Source organism: Python bivittatus, unplaced genomic scaffold, assembly GCF_059951505.1.
Source record: "Python bivittatus isolate LINGU-HERP-01145 unplaced genomic scaffold, Pbiv_v1 ctg000590_np1212, whole genome shotgun sequence".
NCBI lineage: Eukaryota > Metazoa > Chordata > Lepidosauria > Squamata > Pythonidae > Python > Python bivittatus.
Window position 1 is genome coordinate 21,817,094 of NW_028277086.1, and position 27,663 is coordinate 21,844,756.

At 36.2% G+C, this 27,663-nt stretch overlaps 1 protein-coding gene across 3 annotated transcripts in view; it reads right to left on the reverse strand.

Moving 5' to 3' along the window:
* Positions 1-27,663, reverse strand: part of VPS13B (vacuolar protein sorting 13 homolog B) — a 403,839-nt gene that overhangs the window by 69,899 nt on the left and 306,277 nt on the right. For all 3 annotated transcript variants that reach the window (XM_088149087.1, XM_088149086.1, XM_088149088.1), the window contains exons 37-42: positions 24,968-25,170; positions 23,347-23,554; positions 22,886-23,070; positions 7,253-7,449; positions 3,945-4,126; positions 1,381-1,730 (exon numbers count right to left, since the gene is read on the reverse strand). In XM_088149087.1, coding sequence (XP_088005213.1) covers positions 1,381-1,730; positions 3,945-4,126; positions 7,253-7,449; positions 22,886-23,070; positions 23,347-23,554; positions 24,968-25,170 — 1,325 coding nt within the window. The remainder of the gene's footprint in view (positions 1-1,380; positions 1,731-3,944; positions 4,127-7,252; positions 7,450-22,885; positions 23,071-23,346; positions 23,555-24,967; positions 25,171-27,663) is intronic.

A 27,663-nucleotide genomic window follows, 5' to 3' on the forward strand; every position in this document is an offset into this window, starting at 1 on the left:
AAAATACTCTTTCCTGCTATAATTTTTAATTTATAATTGCCAAAATGGGACAATAAAAGTAACAGACTACACTTGCCAGGGCTTCTGCCAAACATTCTTCAGAAGTTTTGGTGCACCTAAGACAGCTACTCTGTCAGGGCAAAACTCACTATCATAGCCTTTATGTCAATTACTCTGTGAATCAGTTTGGATACTGTATATCCTATTATCTAGATAACTGTGCTGGATCCAGAAAGCAGTTGAGTCAGGGTGTCTTCTGGATCATCCAAACATTTGAATTCAAAGAGGGAAAGAGCACTTCTGTTTTCAAGTGTTTTCCCACTGACAACCTGACCATTTCCCTGGCATCTGTTATGTCTTATGTTCACCTGGAGTCCTTCCAGAGCCACTCAGTGACCTGCATACCCTGAAAATTTGCTCTTTTGCTATGAACTCACATATCTCTTCCTTATCTTTCTTCTCCTTGAATATGTACCTTCAGATTCAGTTAGTTACTTCATGATAAGCACAAATTGCATTACAAGGTTAGATCTGAACCACCACCAAACTATGATTTTTGCTTATTCTCCAAACTGGAGTTGCAAGCCATAATCAGATCATTGCTTGGACTTCTGTTTTGGATCGCAAATGTAAAGAAAACCATAGTTTGCTGGTCTGGATATAATGGCAAAAACCATATAATCTCTGGTTTCCGCTAAATGGGAAACAAGATGCCATCCATAACTGTCATCCTTTTGGGGATAGACGATGTTATATGAAGCACAAAAAAGGCATAAGAAATACTATGCAAAAAACAGGGAAAAAAAATGAGAAAAACATTGAAAAATTCAGTTTATACAAACACCAACCACTGTAACTCTTCATATCTTTCTATCCTTGCAAACCAGTCTTGTTTCTACTGCATCTTTCCATGAATTCATACATTTCCTTTTGTTTCTTAAACTCATCTCTTTCTATTTGAGGACCTCATCAACTCCATCCAACTACAACTACTACTATTTCCTCCCAACCCTTCTTTCATATATATCTTTTACAATTCAATCCTCATTCATTTTCTCTATAGGACTTTTGTATTCAATGCACATTCAATCAGCACCCTTTCATTCATTTCCTTCCCCATAGAAGAGCAGGAAAAAACATACGAATCATGCTCATACAACACCAAATCGTTATACAGTATGTGAATAGGTTTTATGCATTCCATTTGCTTTTGTTTTACTTTCAATAAAATGCATGACACAACAAAAAGGACCTGAGGCCAGTTTGCCTTTCCTCTTTCAGTCCCTTCGCCCTATAAAGCTTTTGACACTTCTTTTTTTCTTAGGAATCCTGAGTTATGGTATCTGGTTTAACCTTTTCATTTCAGGACTATTCGCTTACCTGTTGCCAAGCCTGAAAGGTTTTATGCAGAGAGTGGATGGTATGTTGGCCAAAGCTGATGAATACAGGATCCACTACCATATTTCCATCCAAAATCTTTTCCATGAAATTGCCAGAAACAGAAAACTGCCCAAAAACACCAAATGGTTTTGCAACAGTTTGCATAGTGAGATTTCTACACTCCAAAAGTTTGCAGTCAATTTTAGTGGAGAACTGGATCTCCTTGAAGATGGTTCCATCAGTCCATTGCCTTAAATAGGTATGTGGTTCTTCAAAAGAAATTATTGAATATTCTAACTCAGATGGCACACTTTTATCAGAGATAAATGGATGTAGGAATTTTGGTGGCCCTGTAGAACAAAAGGTAAAAATAAATCATTAATACTTATTTGCAAATATAAAACTAGGAATGAACATATGCAGGAGAATAATATGTCCAGAATGACCAAGCCATATTTTTCTAGGTCAAATCAATTTATTTTAAATAAAAATTCTAAATATTATTTGATCATAATTAAGTAGTCACCAATATGAAATATAGACTGAAAAATATTGAAAATCAACATTTTCTCCACTGAAAGTTTAGTGCTAACAGCATTTCTGTTCCAAAAAGATGTGCTTGTCTCCAAGTTCTGGAATCATACAATAAATGCCTATTACTTATTTCGTTCTAAGTCACAATATAAGCATTACACATGTCTTCTTTGCAGGGCTAACTGAACTCTATTTTTCAAAAGCTCTTGGAAGTCTTTGCCCACTTGAGTGCCATTGAGATGCATGGGTTCAGTTCCCTGAATCCTAACCTGCCTGGCCATTGCTGAAAATTCTGGGAATTGGTGTCCATATTTGTGAAAGGCACCTAGGTTGGAGGGGGCTAGCTTTTGAAGTCCCAGGATAAAACCTAAAGCCACAAGACAGAGCAGCCTTACAGTACATGAGAAGGGCAGCTGTATAAATGTGATATATATAATATATATATAAACAAGCAAGCAAGCAAGCTGACCTTTGGTCAGAGTTTGGATGGAAGATTGCTCTTTCATATGCCTCTTTAGAGGTATGATATGAATAAGTAAAATATGTTGGGTGTTGTGCAAAAGTTAATAAGATAAAGCCCTCTATTAAATGGTATTAGGAATGTAGAGGTGGGCTCCAAAGCCCAGACAGAAGGTCTCAGCATCGCCCTCCAGCCACATGGCCAGTAGCTGGTATACTCCAAACCTCTGGAAAGTGCTAACTTGCCTGCCCCTACAGTGTATTAGCCAGGACATACAAACTGCTATTGCAAAGATGATATTGATGACAACAGCAATGTCAATAAAAAAAAAGAAATAATAAACAATCAGTAGAGCTACTCAAGAGCTAAACAGCAAAAATCCATACTTCAAATCGGAACAGGAAAAAAAATAGAAATCAAAATTGGCGATCAAATTAGGAGAACACAGAGGATACTTATTCAGGACTGTATGTTCAGATATAGTGTTGATGTGTAAGTTAAAATAAATGTAATTACTGATGGGGGTAGAGATCAGCATCTGGTGAACACATATGGGAAATGTAAAATAAGACCGTTTAAAATATACTCAATTATCAAAAGGGTAAAGAAAAGTATAAAAAACCAAAGCTATCATAAGCATACATGGAATCATACTGCAGATGTTTTTTTAAAGGAAATGGGAACCAAAATTACAGAACACATTATTTTGAATTTGCAGAAAATAATTATCCTAGAAAGCAATATTATTTAACATAGTCAATCTGCAATAGCCACAGTTGTGTATATTTAATTGTTCCACTGTGAATAAGTTAATAAAGAAAACAGTAATTAAGGCCAGTTTAATTTTAAAAAAGTTCTAAAAAAGAAAAATGCATCTTCTGAAGGATCTCTGCCTGGTTCAAGCTTCTTTTGTTTCTTTCACTGTCATCTGAAATGCTAAAAATGTTAACTAGTAATGGGGAAACCTGAAGAAGGTAAGTCACTCACCACTTTCAAAACTATCATTTATGCAAAATGTCCTGCTTTAGAAATTGCTTAAATATCTGCTCATTTCTCCTGGAGAATATTACTTGATAATATTACTAGATAATATTACTAGAATTAGACAGTCTAACAAAGTGTACTGGAAATAAAACTGACAATAATGAAAGCACATAGTACTGAACCAACACAGATGGATCACATCCCCACTCCCAATTTCTTTTAAAATAATACTCTGAGTTTCTAGCACTTGGTACTTTCTTTGGCATCTCTTTGTTGAAGAGGACATATAAAGCAGAGCAAGTATGCTGGCAAATGTGAAAAGCAAAATTTATTCCATCAGGCTCACAATAAAGTGAAGGAGGGTATTTGGGCCCATTACTGAGGCTTAGAAAATGCAGCACCTTCTGCAATTACCGCATTCAAATACATCTGTTTTTTACACATTCCTGCTACCGATAAGGAGGTGTAAGCTATCTGAGCATATGGTCCAGGGGACAAAAGAACTGCAAATGTAAAGCAGGTGGGGTGATGAGTAGGTGGAAAACCAACAGTTACAGCTTTCTGTTTCAGAGTTTAAGATACATACCTGTGCCCAGCTGATCCAGATGGTGGCAAAGATGAAGTTCCACATGAGCAAACTGAACTGAGACCCCAAGGGCAGGCACAAACCAAGGGGTAAAGCATGAGTCCACCCTAGTACAGGCTGCTAGGGCAGTAGGAGTGACAAACTGATCGGATGTACTCTGAGAACCGGATTCACTTTCTGAACTGGGATGGGGGAGTGAGGGAAGGCAAAAAGAATGTTTCAATATACTGAATTAAATTGTTTTCTAAAATAGCAGCATGTCTGAGGATCAGAATTTCAGAAATCCAGTCATTATTAAAGACTTTTTAATAAGTATTTGGAACAATAATTTCAATAACAGCATTATAATAAGAATATATTATGTTCCATTTAAGTTCAATAAACTTTTCTTAGACAATATTCTTCCCCTTCAAACTTGTGCCTGAATCATTTTCTACTGCATAGTCATCTATTTTAAAAAAGTGGGGACATGTTAATTTTAAGACAGAAATCTAAAGCTGAAGAATTGCCATTAGCATACCATCTCACTGCATTGCCTCTCAGTAATAATTTGGGCTGCCATGAACGGTTTTCAAAATGTGTTCAGCAATCATGTTTAAATATCCACAAATCTCTAGGCCTACAATCTATATCTATAGATAGAGGGCTTCGTTTTTAAATAGACTTGTATACCAAACCACTGAAAATACTATACAGGCTAACACTATGTCTGTCTGTCTGTCTATCTCACAATAGTTACCTGTATTTTCCTTATGTGAATAAGGGTGCATGTATGTATGTGTGTAAGCTTGCTGTGTATGTGTGTGTGTGCACATGCACGCACACAAACATGCTCACACACATATATTTAATAAAAAGCAAAGGTTATTTTGTTTATCTACAAGGACGAGATCATGCAAACACTACCACCATCCAAGGACAATTGTTAAAAAAAATGACAGAGAAGATGCAAAATTATCAAAGATTTGCTTTGGGAGAAGACTTCAGAGTGAAGTCATATGTGTGCTCCAACTTTAGCTGTCAAGTTTCCTATGATATCAAATTTGCAATCAGTTGTTGACTGTGAGAAGTGATTAATTATTGTGTAGCTACATTTTAAACCTACTTGCACTAGAGTGGGGGAAGTTATCCAGCAAGGCAATTGTTAACGTTCTTTAAAAGGAGCAAAACTTCATCATGTGAAAGAACAGAAGTTTTAAAATTAAAACTAGCCATTAGATGGCAGAACCAATTTAAATATTAAATAGATTGATGAGTAACAGCAAGCAACAGAATAAGGAAGGTATCAGCCTAATATAATGGGAAGAAAATTAGGGAGAATACTTCATTTTGGAGAAATTCAAACTGTAGCATTAGCTGAAGAGCTAACATGGTAAATCTGGTAAAAATCAATTAATATGGCTAAGCTGAAACACTGGTCATTTGGAAGGTAGAAATTTCACACATCACATGCACATACAATGTTGTAAGTCCTTTTTCTAGGTAAAAAAATAAATTTCCAGCCCTACATGTCTTGAAATCACAGTGGGCCTTATATTCCAACAAAAATTCCCTTTTTCTCCATCTCATGCTTTTTAAGGCAGACTTTTTTCAAATCTCTAGTTTCTTTCCTCCACTCTGAGTTGTTGGTTTTTTTCCCTCCATATTGGACGTTACATTGGATTCCTTTCAACTTATATCAATACTGATTTTTTTGGAATAAAATTGTATTGGCATGCCAGAGAACTCCACATTATGCATATCTGCAATTTCTTAGCATGGGCAAGTATTATTATATTATTATTTGACCAGCAGAAATAATCATATATGCATATATTTCCTTTCTCTCTCTCTCTAGCATTTAATGGAACCACAGTGTAATTTAGGGAAAGTCTGACATGCAGAACAGTTAAGCTTGCCTAAAACATTTAACTTTACTATGATTAAAATGCATTCCTTTGCAACTAACACCAAGAAATCATTTAATATGATCAACTGATGGTATGAGCTTCACGAAAGCAAATCAATAAAAAAAATTGGCTTCCGTTAATCATATCAGGTCAATTGATATAAATATTATTCATTTTCCTGTGTCTAAAATCTCCTGCATTATAAAAAAACCTTATCTTCTATTTCTCTCCTATTTCATCAACTGCTGTAGATGCTTTCAAGCAAATCAAGAAGATACATACTAATTTTTTTTTTATGGTACCTGTGCATGTAGTATATTTCTGATGCTCCTGAGTTCAGTTTGAATACCAATAAGGTATAATTCTTAAAGTGTTGGACTAGAGTCAAGAAAGAAAGGATTCAAATCTCATTTAGTCATGAAGCCTACAGATGAACCCAGATGATCCTAAGTCAATTATGATCTCTTTGGTTGAATTAACTTCACCAGATTGCTGTGAGGACGCAATGTATCAGAAACACATTCCTCACGTTGAACACAAACTTAAATTTATAAACATTCACTTTATTTTATTTTATTATTTGAATTGGATATACTGTGGTTAATCTTGATAATTTCTTTGAAATATGCTAACTTTCTTCCCAAGGTGCGGGGTGCCCCCACTCTCATGGGCTTTAGGAAAGGTGTGAAATCCTGGCTATGCCAGAAGGCTTGGGGGCCAGATGGGGGCTCGCATCAGTGGAAGTGGCTTGTGGGGTAACTGATTTTACCACTCTCCCCCCGGTCATCTTGAATGTCTTTAGTATTTATGTATAGGGTTTGTTTTTAGTGGATTTTAATGGATTGAGTATTTAATTATTTATGGGGTATTTTAATTGTTTATAGGTTTTTGATTTTTAATTGTGAGCCGCCCAGAGCCACCCATTGGAGGAGATGGGTGGCATACAAATTTAATAATAAAACAAACAAACAAACAAACAAACAAACTAGATACAATGGGCTACGTACCTGGCTTATCTCAACAAAACACAGTTAAATATAACTGTAGCTTAGGATTCAGATGTAACACTGTGATTTACTAAAAAAAGAAGCTTCCAATGTCTGTGATCATGCCAGAGAAAGACAGGAGGGGACTACATGGACCCAAGATTTGCCTAGAATTCTTTATATCATGACCAGCTATACCCAGTGAAAGGCTTGGATCATACATATATTAGCATTTTTCCAGACCTGCAAATTTAGACCTCTGTAATGTGGTGTTTCAGTCATCTATCTAAGCAAGATTTCTTGCAGTAAACAATAAATAGTTTGAAGAGTCATGTGTTCTCGTCTGTTTCAGTGTCCTAGCTTGGTGGTTCAAAAATAGCATGATCTGTCTCTATAAAATAAAACACTGTTTCATAATCAACATTGTATTTACCTTTGGTCATCCCCTGAATTCTGGTTGCTGTTCAAAACAATTCTCCAAAGATCTGAAGCTACAAGTTCTTTTGGGTCAGTTATTAGGTTGATGCTTGGCAGGGACAGCTCACAAACTTTGCTTTCCGATAAGCTGAATTCTCTGAAAGCAACAAATGACTTCTGGAGCTCATCCCAGTATTCCAAGCTGCAGGGGATCTGTAACAGTTGCAAACAAATCTTAGTTGCCTGGCATTTCTTGACAAATTCAAAAACATTTATCTGCAGTGTGATTTACAGTTCCTCTATCTATCTGTCTCTCTGTCTGACTGTCCATTCATCCATAAATACACACACACACACACAGTCTGTCTGCCTGCGTATCTATCCACCCACCCACAGATTAATACACATTGTCTGTCTGTCTGTATGTCTATCTATCTATTGGCACACACACACACACACGCAGAGTCCGTCCATCCGTCCATCCATCCATCCTACTGAAATCCCAAAGGACCCTTGGCAGTTCATAAAGATAAAAGACACAATTATGATTACACTATCCCAAATCAGATTAAAATTGAAATATAAGTTTCAGAATATATAAACACAAGCCCCAGCTATAAACCTCAGCCAAGGTGACATCACAACCTAAATGTCCTCTGGAAGAACTTGATTTTGAGCTGTTTCTGGAAAGCAATTAAGATGGAAGTCAACCTCATCTCCATTAGGAGACCATTCCAAAGGACCGATGCTGCCATCAAGAAGCAGCACTTTGTCAGTCATCTTCTTAATATATTATTTTAAAGGTTTCATATTAATACAGTTGACACTGATATTTATCTCACTGGGATTAGGGAATATTTCTACCATACAAAGGGAATATTAACTACCATACAATGTGTATACATTTCTCTAAATTATGCAAAGCAAAATGCAAGCAGATATCCCATCATCATCATCATCATCATCATCATCATCGAATTCTGTGCTTGCATTAACAATATATTTCCCTAGATTTTGATTAAATAAGTGGTTTTTTTAAACACCAGTTTCACATATAGCAAAGCTGGAGACAGAAAGCAGTATTTCCCAGGGCACATCTGTAATAGATCAGGAACTATTATAGAGAACAATTATCTTCTTGGAACCTTTTCATGCAGGGTGTGACTCAGTTCAGGATAGGATATCCACCCCATCTTAGTCATAAGAGAAACCAACCATCAAAAAATTGTTCTTATCTACACCAGCTTGTTAACCCTTAATCCACCAATTCCTCTACATAGGTAGCAGATCTGAACGTCATTGCTGGTCCTGAAATTTCTGATAAAGAGAAATAATGTGTGATCCACACCAAGTTCTAAAACTCTTTTTTTTTTTTTTTTTTACTTAACAGCTTTTTATAGAAATGTAAAAAGAGAGGCAATAAAGCATAGCATGAAATCCCAGAGTATGACTTCATTAATGAAAGCAGTTTCCACTGATAACACTGGGTGAAGGGACAGGTTTTCTTTTGCCTCCAGTTTTATATGATCCTCTAATCTGGTGTTTCTCAACCTGGGCAGCTTTCAGACGTGCGCACTCCAACTCCCAGAATTCCCCAGCCAGCATGGAGTGCGCATGTCTGAAAGCTGCCCAGGTTGAGAAACACTGCTCTAATCTGATGTAGAATATCTCCTAATTTGGGATCTCACCCCAGCTCTGATTAGTCCCATGTAACTGATTTCCTGAAAGAAACAAGTATTATTACTTTCTGTGAATCCAGCAATAAGTAGCATACAAAGCAGCTGAATGTAGTTTTCTGAATTTCCACTATGGCCTGCCAGAAGAATTTAACCGATAAATATACCATAATGACAATCCGAGGGAGCACAGCCCCTAACTGCACACAACATACCTAAGAGTACATCATTAAATCTTCACTTTCCAACTCTAAGAATCCCCAGACACTCGTCAGAGCTGATGTAGTACCAGTTAGATGATTACTGGCAACAGTGGAATTCATCTGCTTAGTGGAGTAGGGGGTGAGCCTGGATCTCTTTCCCCAGTTGTCCTACTTGCTGTCCTTCCAAGTCTATGTGCCCCGATAGGATTAATGTATGGCATAAGTGATTTAAGTGATTTCATTTTTAGGCAATGCCATGATTTGGAACAACCTCTTAATCTCTTAAAGCCATTTTATTACACACTAGGAACTGGCCATATAATCATTGGCAAGTTTGAGTTAACTGTTTAAAGACACTTAAAAAAAAAAAAAGCATTGGCTATTAAAAAGCTAAACAGCAAAAGAAAGCAGGATTTTTAGTATATAATCCTTCATTTTAATATATGCAATACTGAAAAGCCCATTTATATCAGTAAATACAAAGAATACATGGAAAATTGAATTCATGTTACAAAATAAATATGATATGTTCATAATTGAGTAACTGCTTACAGAATGCTAGGTCTTGGGAAGCAAAAACCAAAAAAGCACACAAATGCCTAGGAAGGAAGGAAGTCTCACTGAAATGTACAGGTTTATAGCAGCAGAGATCTTTATGAATTGAATTTGAGAATTTAAACTGATTTAAATTATATATTTCTATGGATACCACATTATTTGTTCTTCTGGGTGGATAGGTTATGACTAGTGGCTCAGCTTGATAATTTTAAAGGAAGATGAATGCTTTATGCAGTAGCAGCTGCCAAAAATAATAAGTCTAAAACTTGGATATCAAGTATATTGTACAAAATGACTCATGGGCAGGGGAAGTGAGGATATTAGATGCTGTCGAGAGTCCCATAAGAAAAATAAAATTGTATTCCTTTTGTCTTGAAAAATAAGATTAATATTCTCCCTACATGTCAAATAATACTTATTCTAGAGATATTGCTGCTATCGTTACTGCAATAAGAAACTTGCATCAATGTTGTTAAAACATGCATTTTCATAAGAAGCCATAACATAGCATCTCTCTTCATTTTGTACATCATGAAATCTTCCAAGAGTGGCACAAGCTGAAAGGCAACAGTGATAAACATTTGGACTTTATCTCAAGCAAGCCAAATAGCCACCCCGGAGCATCAAATCAGGTTTCTCCAATTCTGAGTCACTTTCCAACCAGGAAACCCACATGGCAAAACCTTGATTTGACCCAATGCAGGGTTCTGGTTGGAAAACTAAGTTGTGAAGCGTTTTCATCTCTTAAAGGATCATAATGTTCAGAATAACATTTGACTATTGCAATAATTTTTAATGGTCTGCTTTAAAAAAAAATCATATAATTCCAGCTCTCCCTGAAGTTTCTGCTTACTGTTCAAGATGCACCTTCTTTATCAGAGCCTATGTTACTGTTATTACTGTTGTCCATTCATTCTCTTCACCTACACAATCAGCATAGTCATTTGATATAAAGATGACCCAGGATTCCTCTTGGTTTGTCATGATTTTTTCTATTATTTCCACCCAACTCTAGCTTCTAACATTCATTTCTAAGCTGGAATCCTCACTTTTTTCTTTACCCCATTTCCTTCCTGGCTACTCAAAGATACACAATTTACTATTCCTGATAAAGCATCCACTGAACCCAAAGTCTAGTCTTTGCGTTGTATAAATCTGCCAATTCTTAATGCATCCCTTTTAGTGTTGTTTGGAATGTCTCTAGCTGCCAAGCAAGAAGCCCATAACTGGTGAGATACAGTTTCTTAAAGTTTTTGCAATGGGCACTGTTAGGAAACTTTAAATGAAGAGCAATTTCTGGACTGCAAGAGCTGCTATGCAATGGAACAGCCTGCCTCCTGAAGTCATGGGTGCTCCATCACTGGAGATTTTCAAGAAAAGATTGGACAGCCACTTGTCTGAATGGTTTGAAGACAGTTGCACTGAGCAGGAAGTTAGACCAGATGCCCCTGTGATTCTATGATGTACATTTTATAAGTAAAATAATAAATAGTAGATATTTTCCCAATTTGTTTTTAACAAATGTTTGGGGTTCCTTGTCCTTAACAAATTAGCATCCAGTTCTCTCCTTCAGGTCCTTGACAGTCCAATATCTGGAGGCATATCTTTGGTTCTTTTTTCTTGAAAATGCTTATATAATCCTACAGCATTTGGCCTTCTGTACATTTTGGCTCTAAAGATGACATTCTAGAGGACAACCTGAATGAAACTTACAATTTTAATTCCTTATAGACAATTGGAATTTTGTTTCTTCTTCATTTATTTCTCTTCTTGTCCCTTTCAAGGTCTGTTAATTGTTTCACATGTCCTACCACTTCACTTTTCACCAGCAATAGAGTTTTCCTTGATCTGCACAGCTGCCAAACCTTGACATTTACTGTTATGCTGTCACTGCAATTTTTTATTTTTCAGGTAATGTATTCAGAATAAAAATGTGCTAGCAGGTAACTGTATTAATAAGTTGCTTTCTCTTTTGTACTCTGAGTAATAAACTATCTACCTTTTTGAAGATGAATATTTTAAAACTTTTCCTTGGAAGTTTTTTTTTTCTTTGAATCTGTTTCCTCATGATTGCATTCTCTGAACATCACAAGTTCAACAAAATATAGGTAACCATACAAGGCAAAGCAGAATATATTTCAGACAGTAATTAATCTGTGAATGAAGAGGTGCTGGGTCCATGATTGCATGGAAATTAGTCCTTTAATTTGAAAGTTTTATTCTGTAATATTTAATATGTATGTTTGGAGAGAGAAAGAGAAAGAGAATCCTGTACTTAATATGTGAAAAATTCTCTTTCTAGGTCCTGATGCTAAGTAGCTGGAAAAATGTTGGAATCCAGTATAGGAACTACATGTAAAGCTTGGCACTACCATGGGTTACTTTACTCTGGTTATAAAGTGAATCCATCCAATAGATGACATGGTTTAATCTTGCAAACTAGAGATATTTTGAATATAAGCTGTGCACAGAACTACCCTGCTCAATGGCTGGTCATTTCAATACTTGATAATGGTATTTCAATTTACCTTGACATTGAGACACAGCCTCGGTTAATTTTCAGAAGCCTTGAATAACTTCTCTATCTACTAGTGGGGGAACATGAATCAAGGTCTGTAAACTTTTTACATTTTTATAAATTTACGAGAAAGAGATGCAGCAGACAGATGCAGAGGATTTTTATGGAAAGGGAGTTTATCAACTTTTAAGTTTCTGGTAATTTAATAAATCTGTTATTAAGAGTATTGTGTAACTTTTTTACAAACACAACCTTTGAGAATAAAACCTCAAAAACTTTAGAAGCATCCAAGGCTTATATGAGACACTGTTTTCTGAAGTATTGATTGAAAAGTATTTGCGTCCCTGACTCAGATTATCTTGGTAGTCAAACATATCTGCACTTGAAAAGTGCAAATAGTTTCTAATCTGGTTCACTGTGGGTTCTCACCCTGTGCTAATTTATGTTGGGACCAGAAAAAGAGAGTCTTTGATTTAGATTTATGAAATGACAGATGTAAACTCTCCTATCATCATTATGGAGACTTCAGTAACAGTTTTAATGCTATCCCTAAATTTCTTTACAACACTCTTTCTGCTCTACACAGAAGCATGTTCACTTTGGCAAGATTTGACACTCTATTCTCCAAGATGCTGGAGGGGAGATTCAACAGCATCACTTACAGGAAAACTGATGTGTGTGCTCAAAATTAGAGAATGAAACTGTTATATGCGTTCTAGTGTGTGTGGTCTTCTGTACCTTGCCTGACAATTAGAGCTAATTTCTCCACTGAACAGTAGGGGCTTGGCTCTAATTAGAGATTATGTGTTACTTATTGAGAGATGAAATTTCTTTGAAAATTATGAAATTTTCACCCCTGCAATTGCTATGAGAAGGTGGGTGTGCCAGTAACATTTGTTGATATGTAAACTAGCTTAAGCAGTCTGATTGCTCTTTATTATTCCTATCCATTCTCAAATTGTTTTAATGTGGTCTGTACTGGTTTTTATGTGGATTTTCTGTTTGGCCTACAATTGTACAGGTGGTCCTCAGTTAATGGCCACTTGTTCAGCCACTTTTCGAACTTGCAATGGGGTGAACAAGTGGTACTTATGACTGGTCCTTGGAGTTCCAGTCATCACAGTGTCCTTGTGGTCACATGATCGCGATCCAGGTACTTGGAGCCCAGCTCGTGATTACAATGTTGCAGCATCATGTGGTCACCATTTGCAATCTTCTTTGCTGGTTTTTGACAAGCAAAGTCAATGGGGAAGCCAGTAGGAATTCACAAATGGTGACCATGTGATGTCCTCACCTAATGACCCATGGTGATTCACTTAACAATGGCAACCAGGAGTGCCAGAATTGCTGTTCCTAAGCAGCGCAGTCACATGACATTGTGCTTTATGACCGTGTCGCTTAGCAATGGCAATTACAGTCCCAATTGTCATGTCTGTATAGGACTGCCTGTATAGCCTGTAAGGACTGCCTGTATAGCAAATAAATGAAATGCATACATTTCCAGAAAAAAATATGGAGGAAAAGATGGAAGAGCTGCACAAAACCTGTTGAATAATAATGCCAAGAGCCTTCCATCTAAAGTACCCAAGTGCAGAGGAACTTGATTCAGGTTGTGGAAACTTAGCAGAACTTTGTATATCTAAACTGATATCAGCCACCCACTGAACAGACAACAGTGTGATACCAGATATCTCCCAACTGTTTGTTGGTGGTCCTTAAGCCATTTTTGGAAGGCCTTACTGCCACTGCTACTAATATAGATAGGAAGGAAGGCTTTTTGATAAATTCCTTCTACATCCCTCACACGATCACTGTGTGTGGAAGCAAAAAACAATGTCCTTGGTATAAGTTTCAGCTGAAAATCCCAAAGTGTTACTCCCTCTATAAGAATGTGGAGACGTTATGGAAGGTTCTACAATAAATAAATTATTTATTCTTGGCTAACTTATTTAACTTTACCACATGTCTTGCAAAACAGTTTCTTTAGGCATTATGCCAATTGTAAAAATCCAGAATACATAGCTTTTAAAAGAAATAGTAGACAAAAAAATATTACCAACACAATAGCTAAAGTACTATCCATAGGAGCTAGAAACACTGAAACTAGTAACAGGAATCAGTATCCATCGGGTATATCCACTGGGCAATCCAAAGGGCATACTGAAATATAATACAACCCTCCATCTATTTGTTCAGCAACAGAATAGCACAAGTCTTTCACTAAATAATCATTTCCAGGCCCAATTTAAAATTCTATTTCTGCTCTTCAAAGGCTAACATGGCCTAGATGCTCCTATCTTAATAAATGGCTCCTCTCACTCTTCTTCTGCTATGCATTACAGTATCATTTGAAAAAGCTCATTTCAGAGTGCCTCTACAATAGGAAATCAGAGGTGGCTGTATTGGGCAAATGAAACAATGATTTTGGTCACCAGTCATACCTACTTAGCAATCTGCAAATCTATTCTCAAGGATGGGGGCAGAATAAATAAATAGTATTTTAAAAAATTATTTGTATTTTATTTATTTATTATGTCAATTTATATGGCTACCGATCTCTAATTTTGTATGCTTTATTTCTGTTTTGACAATTGCAGGGGGCTTTTGGTCCATCATTTTCACATTCCATGCTCCAACTGTAGGTGATCTTGTAAAACCAGGAACTTCTCTTTCAGTGCTGATATCATCAGTGACTACACTTCTATGCAACTTGGTGTAACCAAGTTATCACCTTCAGATCTATTTGTGGAAGTTCCATGTTCCTCTCCAGTAACTAGAGGGGTCCCTTCCAACCTGAGGATTTCATTAATTGGCAACCAAAGTTGTCCAAATGTTTCAGACATGCCCATACAATTTTCCTGGAAACAGATTTAATTCTGAAGTTCTTTATCCTAGATAGGTTGGCTTCAAGCCTGAAGAACATCACCTCTGCTGTGGGCTACCCTTACTTTAGTGCTTCCTTTGATCTCACTAGAGAGACTTACTAGGAACTCCTGCTAGCATCACTTTAATGGTCACTGAAGCTAATGAGTCCTCTCATCATGTAAAGCTGTTAAGTCCATGAGAGGGTTACTGTATATTGTTTTCACCTGCTTTTAAATTGTAAGAGGATTGCAGAAGGCCACACATTCCATTTTTGATGTTACTGACTGAAAGGATCAGAAGCAAGATATAATATTAATATTAATTATAGCTTTTTCCCATGGATTTTAGCATTATAATGGTTCTATACTGTAGGCTGGTAAGTATTCTATTATTCTAAATAATCACTTACATGCCTTATTCAAATTGCATAATGCCATAGTATATTAATTTTCATGCCCCAAATTCTTAAATTAAACTTATAATTTCAGTTGCATTGCTACATGATTATATAGCTTATATGATTATATAGAAATTCTAGTCAATTTCTGTACTGTATACGCTGCACTGATATTCCATAAGTTAAATGTGAAATTTTATTTCAATCATTGACCAAAAAAATAGATCTTTGAAAAAGAGAAAAAGACCTGTTTTTCTGGTCAATGACTGAAATAAAATGACTGATTTGACTGATCAGAAGCAAAATCCCTGAAGGGTTATATAACAGTAACCTGGGATATTTTATTTTTTAGTTATTTTTATTTATTAAATTTTTCAACCGCCCATCTCCCCCCAATGGGGGAACTCTGGGAGACTCACAACAAATATGCAAATATAGGTATATGTACATTACAGGTATCCTCACTTAACAACACAATAGGGATCAGAAAATCAGTTGTTAAGTGGGGCGGTCGTTAAGCAAGTCACCACGTGACCGGACCCAATTTTATGATGGTCATTAAGTGAATCACCACAGTTATTAAGTGAATCACATGGTCATTAAGCAAATACAGCTTCCCCAATGGATGTTTTTTGCCAGAATTTGCTTAACCATGTGATTCACTTAATGACCACGGTGATTCGCTTAATGACCATTGTAAAAAAGGTCGCAAATTGTGATCACATGACCGTGGGGGGTGTAATGGTTGTAAGTGTGAGTACAGGTTGTAAAGCACTTTTTCCGAGGCCATCATAACTTTGAACTGTTGTTAAACAAATGGTTGCTAAGTGAAGACTACCTGTATTATGTTGATAAACAATGACAGGAATTTATTAGCAACAAACAAATTCATCCCATATAAGTGCATACATATAGACTGAAATAAACTAATTATGATGCATAGATTTCAATGGAATTTATGTATAAATTATTACAATTGGAAATCTTGTATTGATTTTTTTTTATTCTATGTTACTGCATTTAAATTTTCTTTAGGGGAAGGTTCAGCAACTAATATATGGTATGCACATTTTACTAATACTTGGACAGATGTGATTTTCTATTAAAGTCCATAGAATGCTCAGTTATGTAGCTGAAATGTCAAGAAAATCCATGTCTGCTTGAAAAAGAATTCTTTCTTTACATATCTCTCTGCCTTTTAGATTACTTAAGAATGAGGCTTCTATACATCTTCAACTAATAGAAGTCATAAAAAAAACTTTTGTAATATTGGAACCAGTTGAGAAACCACAAGTATTCAAATGCAGGAAATCATGATTTTATAACATTTTAATGTGATCTCCTCTTGGGAAACAAAGTTAGCCAAGCCTTATTTCTGTACAGGAAATATTCACTGTATATTTGTAATATATTGCGGTATGGGGCACAGCTGCACGTTTTTCACCTGTAATGCCCACTGGTATTGTGGCTTATTGCATTGCATCAAGATTGCCTTCCTGTCCGGAAAGCCCTCTAAGTACAAACAAGACTCTAAGCTGAGGTTTTATTTTCCCTTGGTATCAGAATATGGTAATTCAAGAGCCATGAGAAATAGTTTTTAACCTTTACGAAGAAATACATAACATTCCTTTATTTTTAGAAAAAGCATGTGGCCAGCTTATCTTATCAATTCATCAAGCTACTAGGTTTAGAGCAAATGCAGGTGTGCTGAATGGAACTCTGGGCTAAAATGTGCCACGAAACCTGCATCAAGTCTCATTAATGGGGGGAAAAATAAACGAACAACTAAACATACATTAAAAAGCAGTTTCACAAAACACACAGGCTCAGAGGGAAAAGAAAAATGCATTACACATAAGTGCATACATATATATGGAAATAAAGTAATACAAAACCAGTTTCATTATGAGAAAAGCCTCTAGTCTTTTACCATGTGTCTATCCACAAGCTGTCTTAAAACTTCAACAGCAACAACAGAAAACAAGAAATAGTTTCAAGAATTCTGTCCCTAGTATTTATCTGGCTTTGCATTTTTTTTGCAGCAAAGCCACTATACCATTTTATACAAAACTACCCATGTGAGTCAGATCATCAGGACATCTAGTCCAGTGCTTACCACTTTTTTCTCCCCACCCTGCTACCTGAGATCTAATAATGGAGATGTATACATGTGAAACATACACTATGTTATTGGGTTTTAATTGTTGAGTCATTTTTGTTCATGAATTTTTCATTAAAACTCAGTAACAAAAAAAACCCTGAAAATGCAACTCTTATATATATGCACAAAATATTCTGTCACTTACAAATTACCGCAACCAAGCTGAAATGCCATTATTTTACATTTAAATTCGACACGGCCCAGATACTGCTGTAAGGTTCACTAGCCTGGATTCCATGATTTCCAATGAGACTGCAGACAGAGGTTTTTCAAAAGCAAATACAGCTTTTATTGTTGGCCAAGAGAAAAGCAGGGTGGACTGGTCTCTGTCCAGCTGGCAAGAAGTAGACAGGGAGCAGCCACACCCAGAACAGTTTACAACAGCTTTTATACCTTTTTGTCATCCAGAAGCATCTAGGAGGAGGGTCACACACACAAGTGTGCCCGCCTTCTAGGGTTGGCATAACATTAGCTTAAGCAGCATAAACTAATAGTCAAGTCTCTAGTCCTCACTTGTTCCAGGGGTTCCTCATATAAGGCATTGCTATCTAGCTTGCCCGAATCGTGCAGAGGATATGGTTGCATAGTGTGGTTAGAAGCAAGAGCAGGTGCAAAAGTTCATGCATGCTCAGGAAATGGGTCTAGGAGCTGGCAAGACATTTGGCCTTTAGCTTAACCACATCTTTCCATTTCCTTTTGCAATTCTGCAAACTGTTAAAATGTCCCTTTACAATCAGTATAACTTTTATATGCTTAGTACCTTATAACTTTTATAAGATTTCTACTTGCAAAAGCATTCCTAGTTTCTTTAACTGACCTTCAGCCAAACAGTTCCTATGTCAGCAGAAGCTTGAGGTACAGAAGCAAAATAGGCAGTCTAACCATACCTTACACTGCGCATCAGAAAGAATGCCCCCTCCCATCTCTCTCTCTTGTCACCCCCATATATTAATGTCCTTGGGGGAAACTCTCTTGAGAGTTCCTGTAAAATGTGAAATACAGAGGGTGAGTACAAAATCTAAAACTTCCTTGATTATAATATAAACTTGATGCTGCTTTTTTGTTAATCGTAGTTAAAATATCAGGCATCATCTGTGTGAATGCAAAGAGCCTCTATGGAACTCCCCCCTCCCCCCCCGTTAGGCAAATCTCATGGTGCTCTTAAAATCTATACCAAGGCCTGGTTTTTGGACCAGGAGATAATATGGTAATCAAAACTCTCAAATGTTTAAGTTTTAATTTTTCCATGAAAGTTTTCCCAAATGACACTGATATGGGAGAGTAATCTCCAGTTTATATACTTCTTCTGGGAACACAGTAAAAAAAGAGAGACCTCAGAACTCATAACTTGACCACTCTTGTTTTATATATGCTACCCACTCCCATTTTGTGGTTTTCCTCTAGGTGGCTTAGAAATACAAAACTCTAAAAGATCTTAGTAAAAAGAAATATTTCAATCCCCATTTTAAACTATAACAGGGAAGAGCCAGCCTCAACTCCAATGGGCAAGGTGTTCTACAATTTAGCCTCTAGCACAGAAAAAGCAGGATTAGCTGTTGATGTAAGCATGTCTGTGGTAGGACCTGCTAAAGCTGTCCCAGTGAAGATCTAAGAACATGCAGTAACTTGGATATGTGAAGGTGGTCCTGCAAGTAATCTAGACCCAAGCTCTGTAAGATCAGAACAAGAACCTTGATTTGAACCCAGAAAGCAACCACTAACCTTTGCAGCTATTTCAACAAGGGGTGTTGGGGCACATTCATCTCCTCTGCTACCACATTCTTAGCCAAGTGCAAATTCTGGGCTGTCTTTAATTAATTGAAGCACCATTAATTAATTAAACGACCCAATTTCTCATGACTTAAGTCTATCTTCAAAGGCCACTGCACAAAAAACTGCAGACTTTTAAACTAGGGAAGAATTCATTCCTTGCCGTTGATAACTGTGGTAGAATTTTTATGGCTTTCTTTGCTAATACCATGAACTTAAATCACTACATGTCATACACAAATTATTTGGATTTCCAAAATACTTGCTTCTGAAATGTGAGAAATGACTCAAACATCAGTAAAATGTGTGGTTTTCCAAAAAGCCCTTTTCCCAGGCTCTCAAACGCCAACTCAACATTGTAGTCTCAATGGGAAATGTAAAACGAGTGAGCACAAAATGAGGTATTCTCTCCGAAAATAAAAATATGAACGCTTTTGATGCTCCTCACAATTGTTTTCTCATTGACTGCTGTGTCAAATCTTTCCTAAAGTTATGACTTGCAACAAATTTCAAGATAATTGCCCCAAAGTCCATACTTTCTTTAGGCATTATTTTAAGGAGTGCTATATAAAATAGTAGTACATTTTTTAAAAAGTCTATTTATAGATGAACATGGTGCTAGAAATAAATAGCTAGCTCATACATTTTTAGATCAGAAACATTTATGTAAATTCAAGAACAATTCATGTAACTAAACAACATATACATACCATTCCCTCTTACATTTTCTTAAATAAATATAAACTATATTATATTGGCCTCCAAGAATGCAACATAGCTTTCCTGTCTCAACTGTTCCTTTTTTGAAAGACACAGATTATAGTGGCAGAAGAAAGAAGGGGAAAGGTAGAATTCTGCTCAAGTAGAAACCACTGATTATACATGTTTCATATTCCTTCTTTTCTTTTTGTATTTTCTGAAGTGTCAAAACACAGTAATGGCACAAAACAAGCAAATTACGCAAGTTTCTTGCATTAGCACAGATTTACTTCTGAAGTTTGGTCTTCTCTAAACCTCAATGAAACCTGTTGTAAATTGGTACTGCTTAAAAATGCTGGAATTAAATGAATCATATTCTTCTAAAACAAAATGTGAACAAAATAGCATTGTTTATTAAATTTATATTCTGTGTTTCCTCTAACAAGCTCAAACCAGTGAATGTGATTTACCTGCTCAACATTATCTTCACAAGAACTCAATGAGGTAAGCAAAAATTAAGGCTGAAAGTTCACTCTGTGAATTTTGTGGCTGAGTGTCATTTGAATTAGTCCTCACCCAATGCTCTAACCACAAAACAGTAGGTTTTTGCTTTTTATACTCTGTGCAGGTAGTCCTCAACTTACGATGGCAATTTCCTTTGCTAACCGATGTGGTGGTAAAGCATGACTGCATTGCTTAGCAACGGCAATCCCTGCAGTCCCAGTTGTCGTTGTTAACCAAATCCCATGGTCATTAGATGAGGCAACTTCCTGCCAGCTTTCTACAACCAAGTCAGTGGGGAAGCCGGCAGGAAATTGCAAGTCCCAGGCAGCTTGCAAAGCAGGCCAGCACAGGCAGCTTGCAAATAGGCCAGCAGGCAGGTAAGTGGCTGCTGCTGGGTGGGGGAGGGTGCGAGGGGGTGTATGAGGGTATGAGGGAGGTGTGGCAAGGCTCGGGGAAGGGGTGCAGGGGTGCAAGGGAGAATGTGAGGGTGGTGTAGTGAGGCTTAGGGAAGGTTTGCAAGGGTGTGAGGGGTGTGTGGCAAGGCCCAGGAAGGATGTGTGGGGATGTGTGAGTGGCCAGCATGGCATGGGTGCAGAAGGGCTGGGGAAAGCTGTGCGGGTGGGGGAGACTTACCCCAGTGACTTGCAACCTTCCCTGCCAGCTTCCCCACTGACTTTTGGGGGAAGCTCGCAGGGAAGGTCACAAATGGCAATCGTGATTGTGGGGCGCTGCAACCGATCGTGTGAGCCAATTGCCAAGCACCCAGACTGTGATCACATGACCACAGGGGTGCTGGGATGGCCGGGACTCCAAGAACTGGTCATAAACACTATTTGTTCAGCGCCGTTGTAACTTCAAACAGTCACTGAACAAATGGTGTAAGTCAAGGACTACCTGTTGTATTGCCCCCAAATGACATGAAATACTGATTCTTGCACAGATCCCAGAAGAAAAAAAAATATGTAGACATTTACTACTTGCTGTATTGCAGAAAGGGAATAGAGTTATAAATCTTACATCAGAGAGTTAAAAGTTTAAAAGAGTACAAGCCCACAGACTTTTTAATGGATGATGAATGTGAGGGTGCTGGGTGCTTGGCAACTGGCTCACACTGTTGCCCATGTGTGCCAACATTGCAAAATATCCTTGTTTCACAAAAGGAACACATTCAATATTTCTATCTTTATACTTTATCCTGTCTAATAACAAACTTGAATAATCCAGTGCTGCTTCATTTGAAAGCAAAACAGAATCACTTAGCTGTTCTGAGTAGTCACTCAAAGAGGGTATTAATTAAATCAACTAATTAATTAAATGAGTGATTTCTGCATATGAAGAATGTAGTGGCAATTTGAGCAAAGTTGAATTAAATAAAAACAAAAACAGAGGCCATATAGTGTGTGAGTAGAAAATATGCAAACGATGCATTCCATCCTATTCTTATCTGTTACTTATTTAGTAAGTTACAGGTAGTCCTCGCTTAATGATGGTAATTGGGACCAGCAACTTCGTCACGCTGACTTTCAACAGCAGTTGCAGCAGTTCCAGTTGCCATTGTTAGGCGAATCTCGTGTGATTGCAGTTTCCCATGGTCATGCAATTGCCATTTGCAATCTGCTGCCAGCTTCCCTATTGACTTTGCTTGTTGGAAGCCAGTAGTGAAGGTCACAAATGGCAATCACGTAACCATGGGACGCTGAGACCATCATAATTGTGAGCTGGTTGCCAAGCACCCGAATTGCAATCACGTGACTGTGGGGACGCTGCGACAGCCACAAGTATGAGGAATGGTTGTAAGTTCCCTTTTTCAGTGGTGTTGTAACTTCGAATTGACACTGAATGAGTGGTTGCTGAATGAGGAATACCTGTAGTTAGTTATTTCTAAAATTTCTATGCAGCTTCATTCCAGATTAGCTGTAAATGACTTACAAGACAAAGCAATGCATTAAAAATAACAGAAAAACACAGGAAACGAAAACCAATGTTATATTAAATATGCCATCCATCAGGAATTTGTAGTATTACATCTGCAGAGTACCAGACATTTTTCTTTTTTTAGATTTACTGAAACCAAACACTGGAAACTGTTTGGAGTTGGGTGGCATACAGTAAACTCTAACAAATTGAGAATCAATCATTTCTCATGTAGTGCTGCTACTTGTCTTTATAAATCAGAGGTGTATTTTTACTTTTTTTAAACTAATTTCCCACTGACATTCTAAAAGTTGTTTTAAATTAATAAAAATGCTGTTTTACATTTTTAAAAAGTTGTTTTAGATTAATAAAAATGCTACCAACCTGAAGTACATCTCCAAGATCTGCAGTGCTAATATCTGGATCTTCAGTGGTGTTAAAAGGAACTGGGGTGATTCTCACAAGGGTAAGCACTCTAGGCTCTGGATATCTCCATAACATCATTCCTGGATCATCCTCAGTTTCATTGTAAAACACAACTTCATAGGCCCCAGGTAGTTTTTGTGTATCTATTAAATTGAGGTAGAATGGTGAAAGAACAATATTTTACCTAAAGAAGAGAATGTCCTGGTCTATCAGAACAATACAGTTAAAAACAAATTAAAAGAAGGGAAAATAAAATGAAATCCAAGTTTTAAAAGGTCATAATAAAATGGAAAGCAATCACAAACTGTTTTTTAACAGATGCCTGTCTTAATTAAAAAAAAAAATCTAAAGAAAAGTGATGTTCAGTACTGTAGGCTAGTACAAAATTACCCTGTAACTGAACTGTATTTCAAAAATACCTGTATCTTGTATATATTGAAATAGGCCTGTTCGTAGATCATCTGAAGTATGTTCTGTTTTAGAAACCTGATTCTTCTCCGTTAAAAACTGTACTGGATATTTTTGATTGGCCATTTGTCCTTCTATCTTGTCTTCTTGAACAAGGTAACTTTGCAGAAGTTCATTAAGAAGAACTAAGCAGTTCAAATGTTCCTGTCCCCAAAAAACCTTATAATGAGAAAAACATAGTTAGCAACTTAAAAAAGATTTAAGCACTTTATATCCAGTTCTTTCAAGGTAGCTTGTTAGAAAGCTTATTCTAGGACTTTTCTAGGTTTATCAGAGAAACAAGTTCATGGATCATGAAGGGTTTAGAAATTCAGATCCTGGTCCTGAAAGCAGAAGATATTTATAGCAGCAACCATTTTTAATTGCAAAAATCTTGAAGCAGGATTTCTTCTAAGTAAAGAGAAAAATTATTATAAGATCTCTTAATAGTGGCATGCAGAAAATCTTTTTTTTTTGTAGATAACTAATTTTATACCACCTAGATACTTTAACATGTCCTTTCTCAATCTTGTTTTCTATAGGTGAGTTGGATTTCAACTCAGGTATCTCCCAGTCAGTCTGGGGATTAGCCATGCTGGCTGAAGGATTATGGGATTATGTGCTTTTAACAACACTATGCATCTATTTTGGTAAGCAAACTGGGAAAGGAAGACATAGGAACACCACAATCTATCACAAAAACTACTGCTTAACAGTAGTTCAAGTTATTTCCTCAAGTTCTTTCTTCATTTCTCTCCCAAGCCAGATTTCTCAGCTCAATAAGTCATATGGCATAGAGTGTTTACATACAGCTATAGTTAAGTAATGATACAAAGTGCTAATCCTATGGGTTTATACCTTTCAGCCAGCCCGTCACTCTGCAGCTAACTTTAGAAGAAAGAGCTGCGGGCTGAGCTGTGTAATGAAATGTCAGAGACCAGAAGGTTCTGCTCTTCAATGGAAAGGCTCCTTCCCTGGGGTGGCAAATTTACCAACAGCCAGTTTTTGAGTTTTTTGGAGGAAAAATGTCTGGAACTGAGACTATGGCATCAAGCAGCAGAAAAGACTGCAGTAAGTATCTCCACCTACTATTAATATATTCTTTTTTGTGAACTGTAATTGCAAACAATTGTAGGAGTCTATCTTGGCTAAAGCTAGAATATAAACACAGTAATAGACAGAACACGCTACCGGTGTCTGGTCATCTGCCATATAACTATTTTCTGGTCAAGTTATCGGAGGTTATTATGTAGAAGGGATATGAAGTTACATATAATAAGCAACACTGTGAAGTGATTTCCTTTTAATGTTTTCAATACTGCCTATCTCTAAGACTGAAATATACTTAGAGCTGTACGAAAAAATGATACAGGCATAATATATTCTATCCAGAAAAGGATCTTGTTAGTACACCATACTGTATAACATTTCTAAGGCACATAGAGAACTGTATGTCATTTCCACATATTAAAATAAAAATACACATGGTCTAAGATTTCCTTAAATCTGAAGAATTTTCTCTAACTCTGATCAACTTTCTACTGTCCATGCCCATTCTCTCCACAATTGTAGCTAATCTTTCTGCATACAGACCTGGATCAGTCCACCTCTCATATCAACACAGACTTTTGGAGTAGCCAGTTCAGGACCAGGATTCCCGCTATGTTTGCACCATTTAGCTTCTATTGTGACAGAGCAGCACATAGGTCCAACCAGAGTTCTGCTTTTCTCCTGAAGACTTGTTTTTATAAGGAAATCACTGATGTCAAGTGTGAGTGATGATTTATTTATTATACCTAAAGTACACATGGAAAAAATACCATTAGGATTAATAGTGCATACAGATATATTTTGTATTTCCTTTCCAAGAAATAAAGTATATACTTTTAAAGGGATAACTTATATAAGTACCTACAAATCATTTATAGTCAGCACTTTTACAACTGAAACATCACTATTGATTTTTTTCTCCAGTCAATTATAATGTTTTCATATAAAAACATTAACTCATATATTATTATGTAAAAAGGGAATTCTTTTAATAAATTCCATTATTTTTTTTATAATAAAGAGATAGTTGTTCATGGAATATAGCAAATAATTTGGCAAAATGTGAATTACTGTTTTACAAACCATTAAAATGAATTTAAATGGCTATTTTGTCTATCAAGTTATTACCATGCTGAACACAACTATAGGATGAGAGAATAACAAAAGAATCAGAGACAAAATATGAGAGTGCAAATAAGAGAAAAAACTATTTGAATGGGAGAGGAAATCACAAATGGGAACAAAGAAGGAACAAAAAGCACATTTTCTAATAATGCTTAAACAACATTTTAATTGGCTACATTTCTTAAAAGAATTAATAGCAAGAATCCTTTCTCCTTTTAGAGTGTTCAATTTCCAGTTTTTTTTCAGAAAAAAAAATAAAATTGAATAGAATACAAACAAGGAGTCCTAGAGCTATTTGAGTAGGGTAATTCAAAAGGCTGATCAGATTAGAAGAAAATCAACAAGAAAGACCTTGATGCACTACATTAAGATAAATGTATTTACTTATTTTTTAAACATACTTCTATGCACCACAATCAGAACGACTCCTGGCATCTTGCAACAAGGCAGAAGCCATTTCTTGCTAAGAACATTGATGCTCAACTCAAGCTTGCAAAAATCACTAGATTACCCTTCTAGAGGAATGTTCTATATTCAGATGAGTCAAAAGTGGAAGTTCTCCAGCTACATGGATATGAGAGGAAGTTTTCCCATGGTAGAAAGCAACGAGCCTAATAGTAGATCAGTCAATTAACAAAAACAAGAAACTGTTAAAACTATATCTCTCATCCAAAAGAGGATGGTTTATAGACTTCTGCATTCTGAGTATGAAAGACAAATCAATATTTGAACATTGAGTTCATTATAAATTGAGTTCACATTAGATATACAGCATATGATAAATGTAATATATAGAAAAAATGTAATATATAGAATATAAATATAGAATAAATGTAAAATGTCAATAGACAAGAATGTAAAATTATAATGACATCATAATTATCAAATTAAAAAAAGGAAACTGTTGTGTTTCAAACGTACTCTGAAGCTGCAAGCAGTATAGATCTATAGAATAAGCCTATGACAGCTAAGTAGAGTTCCTTAGTAGTATTGAATATCTGGACTCAGAATATAATTGCTGTTCAAACCGTATAAATGGTTAATTATATGAGTTTGATATGCAGTTTTTCCATTAGAGTGTAATCTCATATTTTTATGCCAATACAAAAAAGCAGGGCATCCTGTGAATTCCACTGTACTGATATTCCAAGCCTTGTTATTACTAGTAAATTAATTAGTACATTCTATGTAATATTTTCCAATAACAGCAATTATATTCTGGGTCCATATATACTTGACTTGATAGTAGTACTATATACTTGATAGTAGTATATTCAATACTACTAAGGAACTCTACTTAGCTGTCATAGGCTCATTCTATAGATCTATACTGCTTGCAGCTTCAGAGAGAAAGACTTACAGATGGGTAGGGTAGAGTCTGGTATGTCTTCTTATGAGGAAACAGGTACATTTGTACATATTTAGACTTTTAAGTTTTGACTAAGATGGCTTCAACTGACTAGCATTGCCAAATTATCCTCTCTAGAGGTTTGGTAGTCCATATTTGCTTCTTAAACTATCCCTCAGTAAGAACTAATATAGTCTTCTGAAAAACACGTTTGGCCTTGAGAGGGCTGTTTTTTATTAACCTTTCAAAGTCAGTTAGTTTTCTGTGTTGCTTCCAAGCTGTGGAATGTACTCCATTGGGAGCTGTGCTTAGACCCCACTCTTAATGTTTTTTTAAAAGGAGACAAAACCATCCTTTTTATATAGGCTATTTATGTTTAATTTTTTAAAATAATTTTTAACTATCTTGCATGTCATGTTGGTAAAAACAAAGGATATAAATGGAAATAATAGGAACAGTACAATAAGGTATCATCTCATTGAAACAATTTATATAATCTAACTGGTGTTTAATTAATTATATTCAATTATATATAATTTGTCCTAGAATTGTTAATAAGTAATGTTTGCTACTCTCTTTAAAAAAAGTTGCAAAATGCACATAGCTTATGACCAAATTCTTGAAATGGTTGAATTTATTTAGATTAAATTGACAATATGCAAGAATCAGGATGCTGAGGTACCAGAATTGCTAAGCAACTGAGTACAAAAGAAGCATGTAGGAAGGAATTCTGAATATCTTGATCCAACAAGATGGTTAATAATGG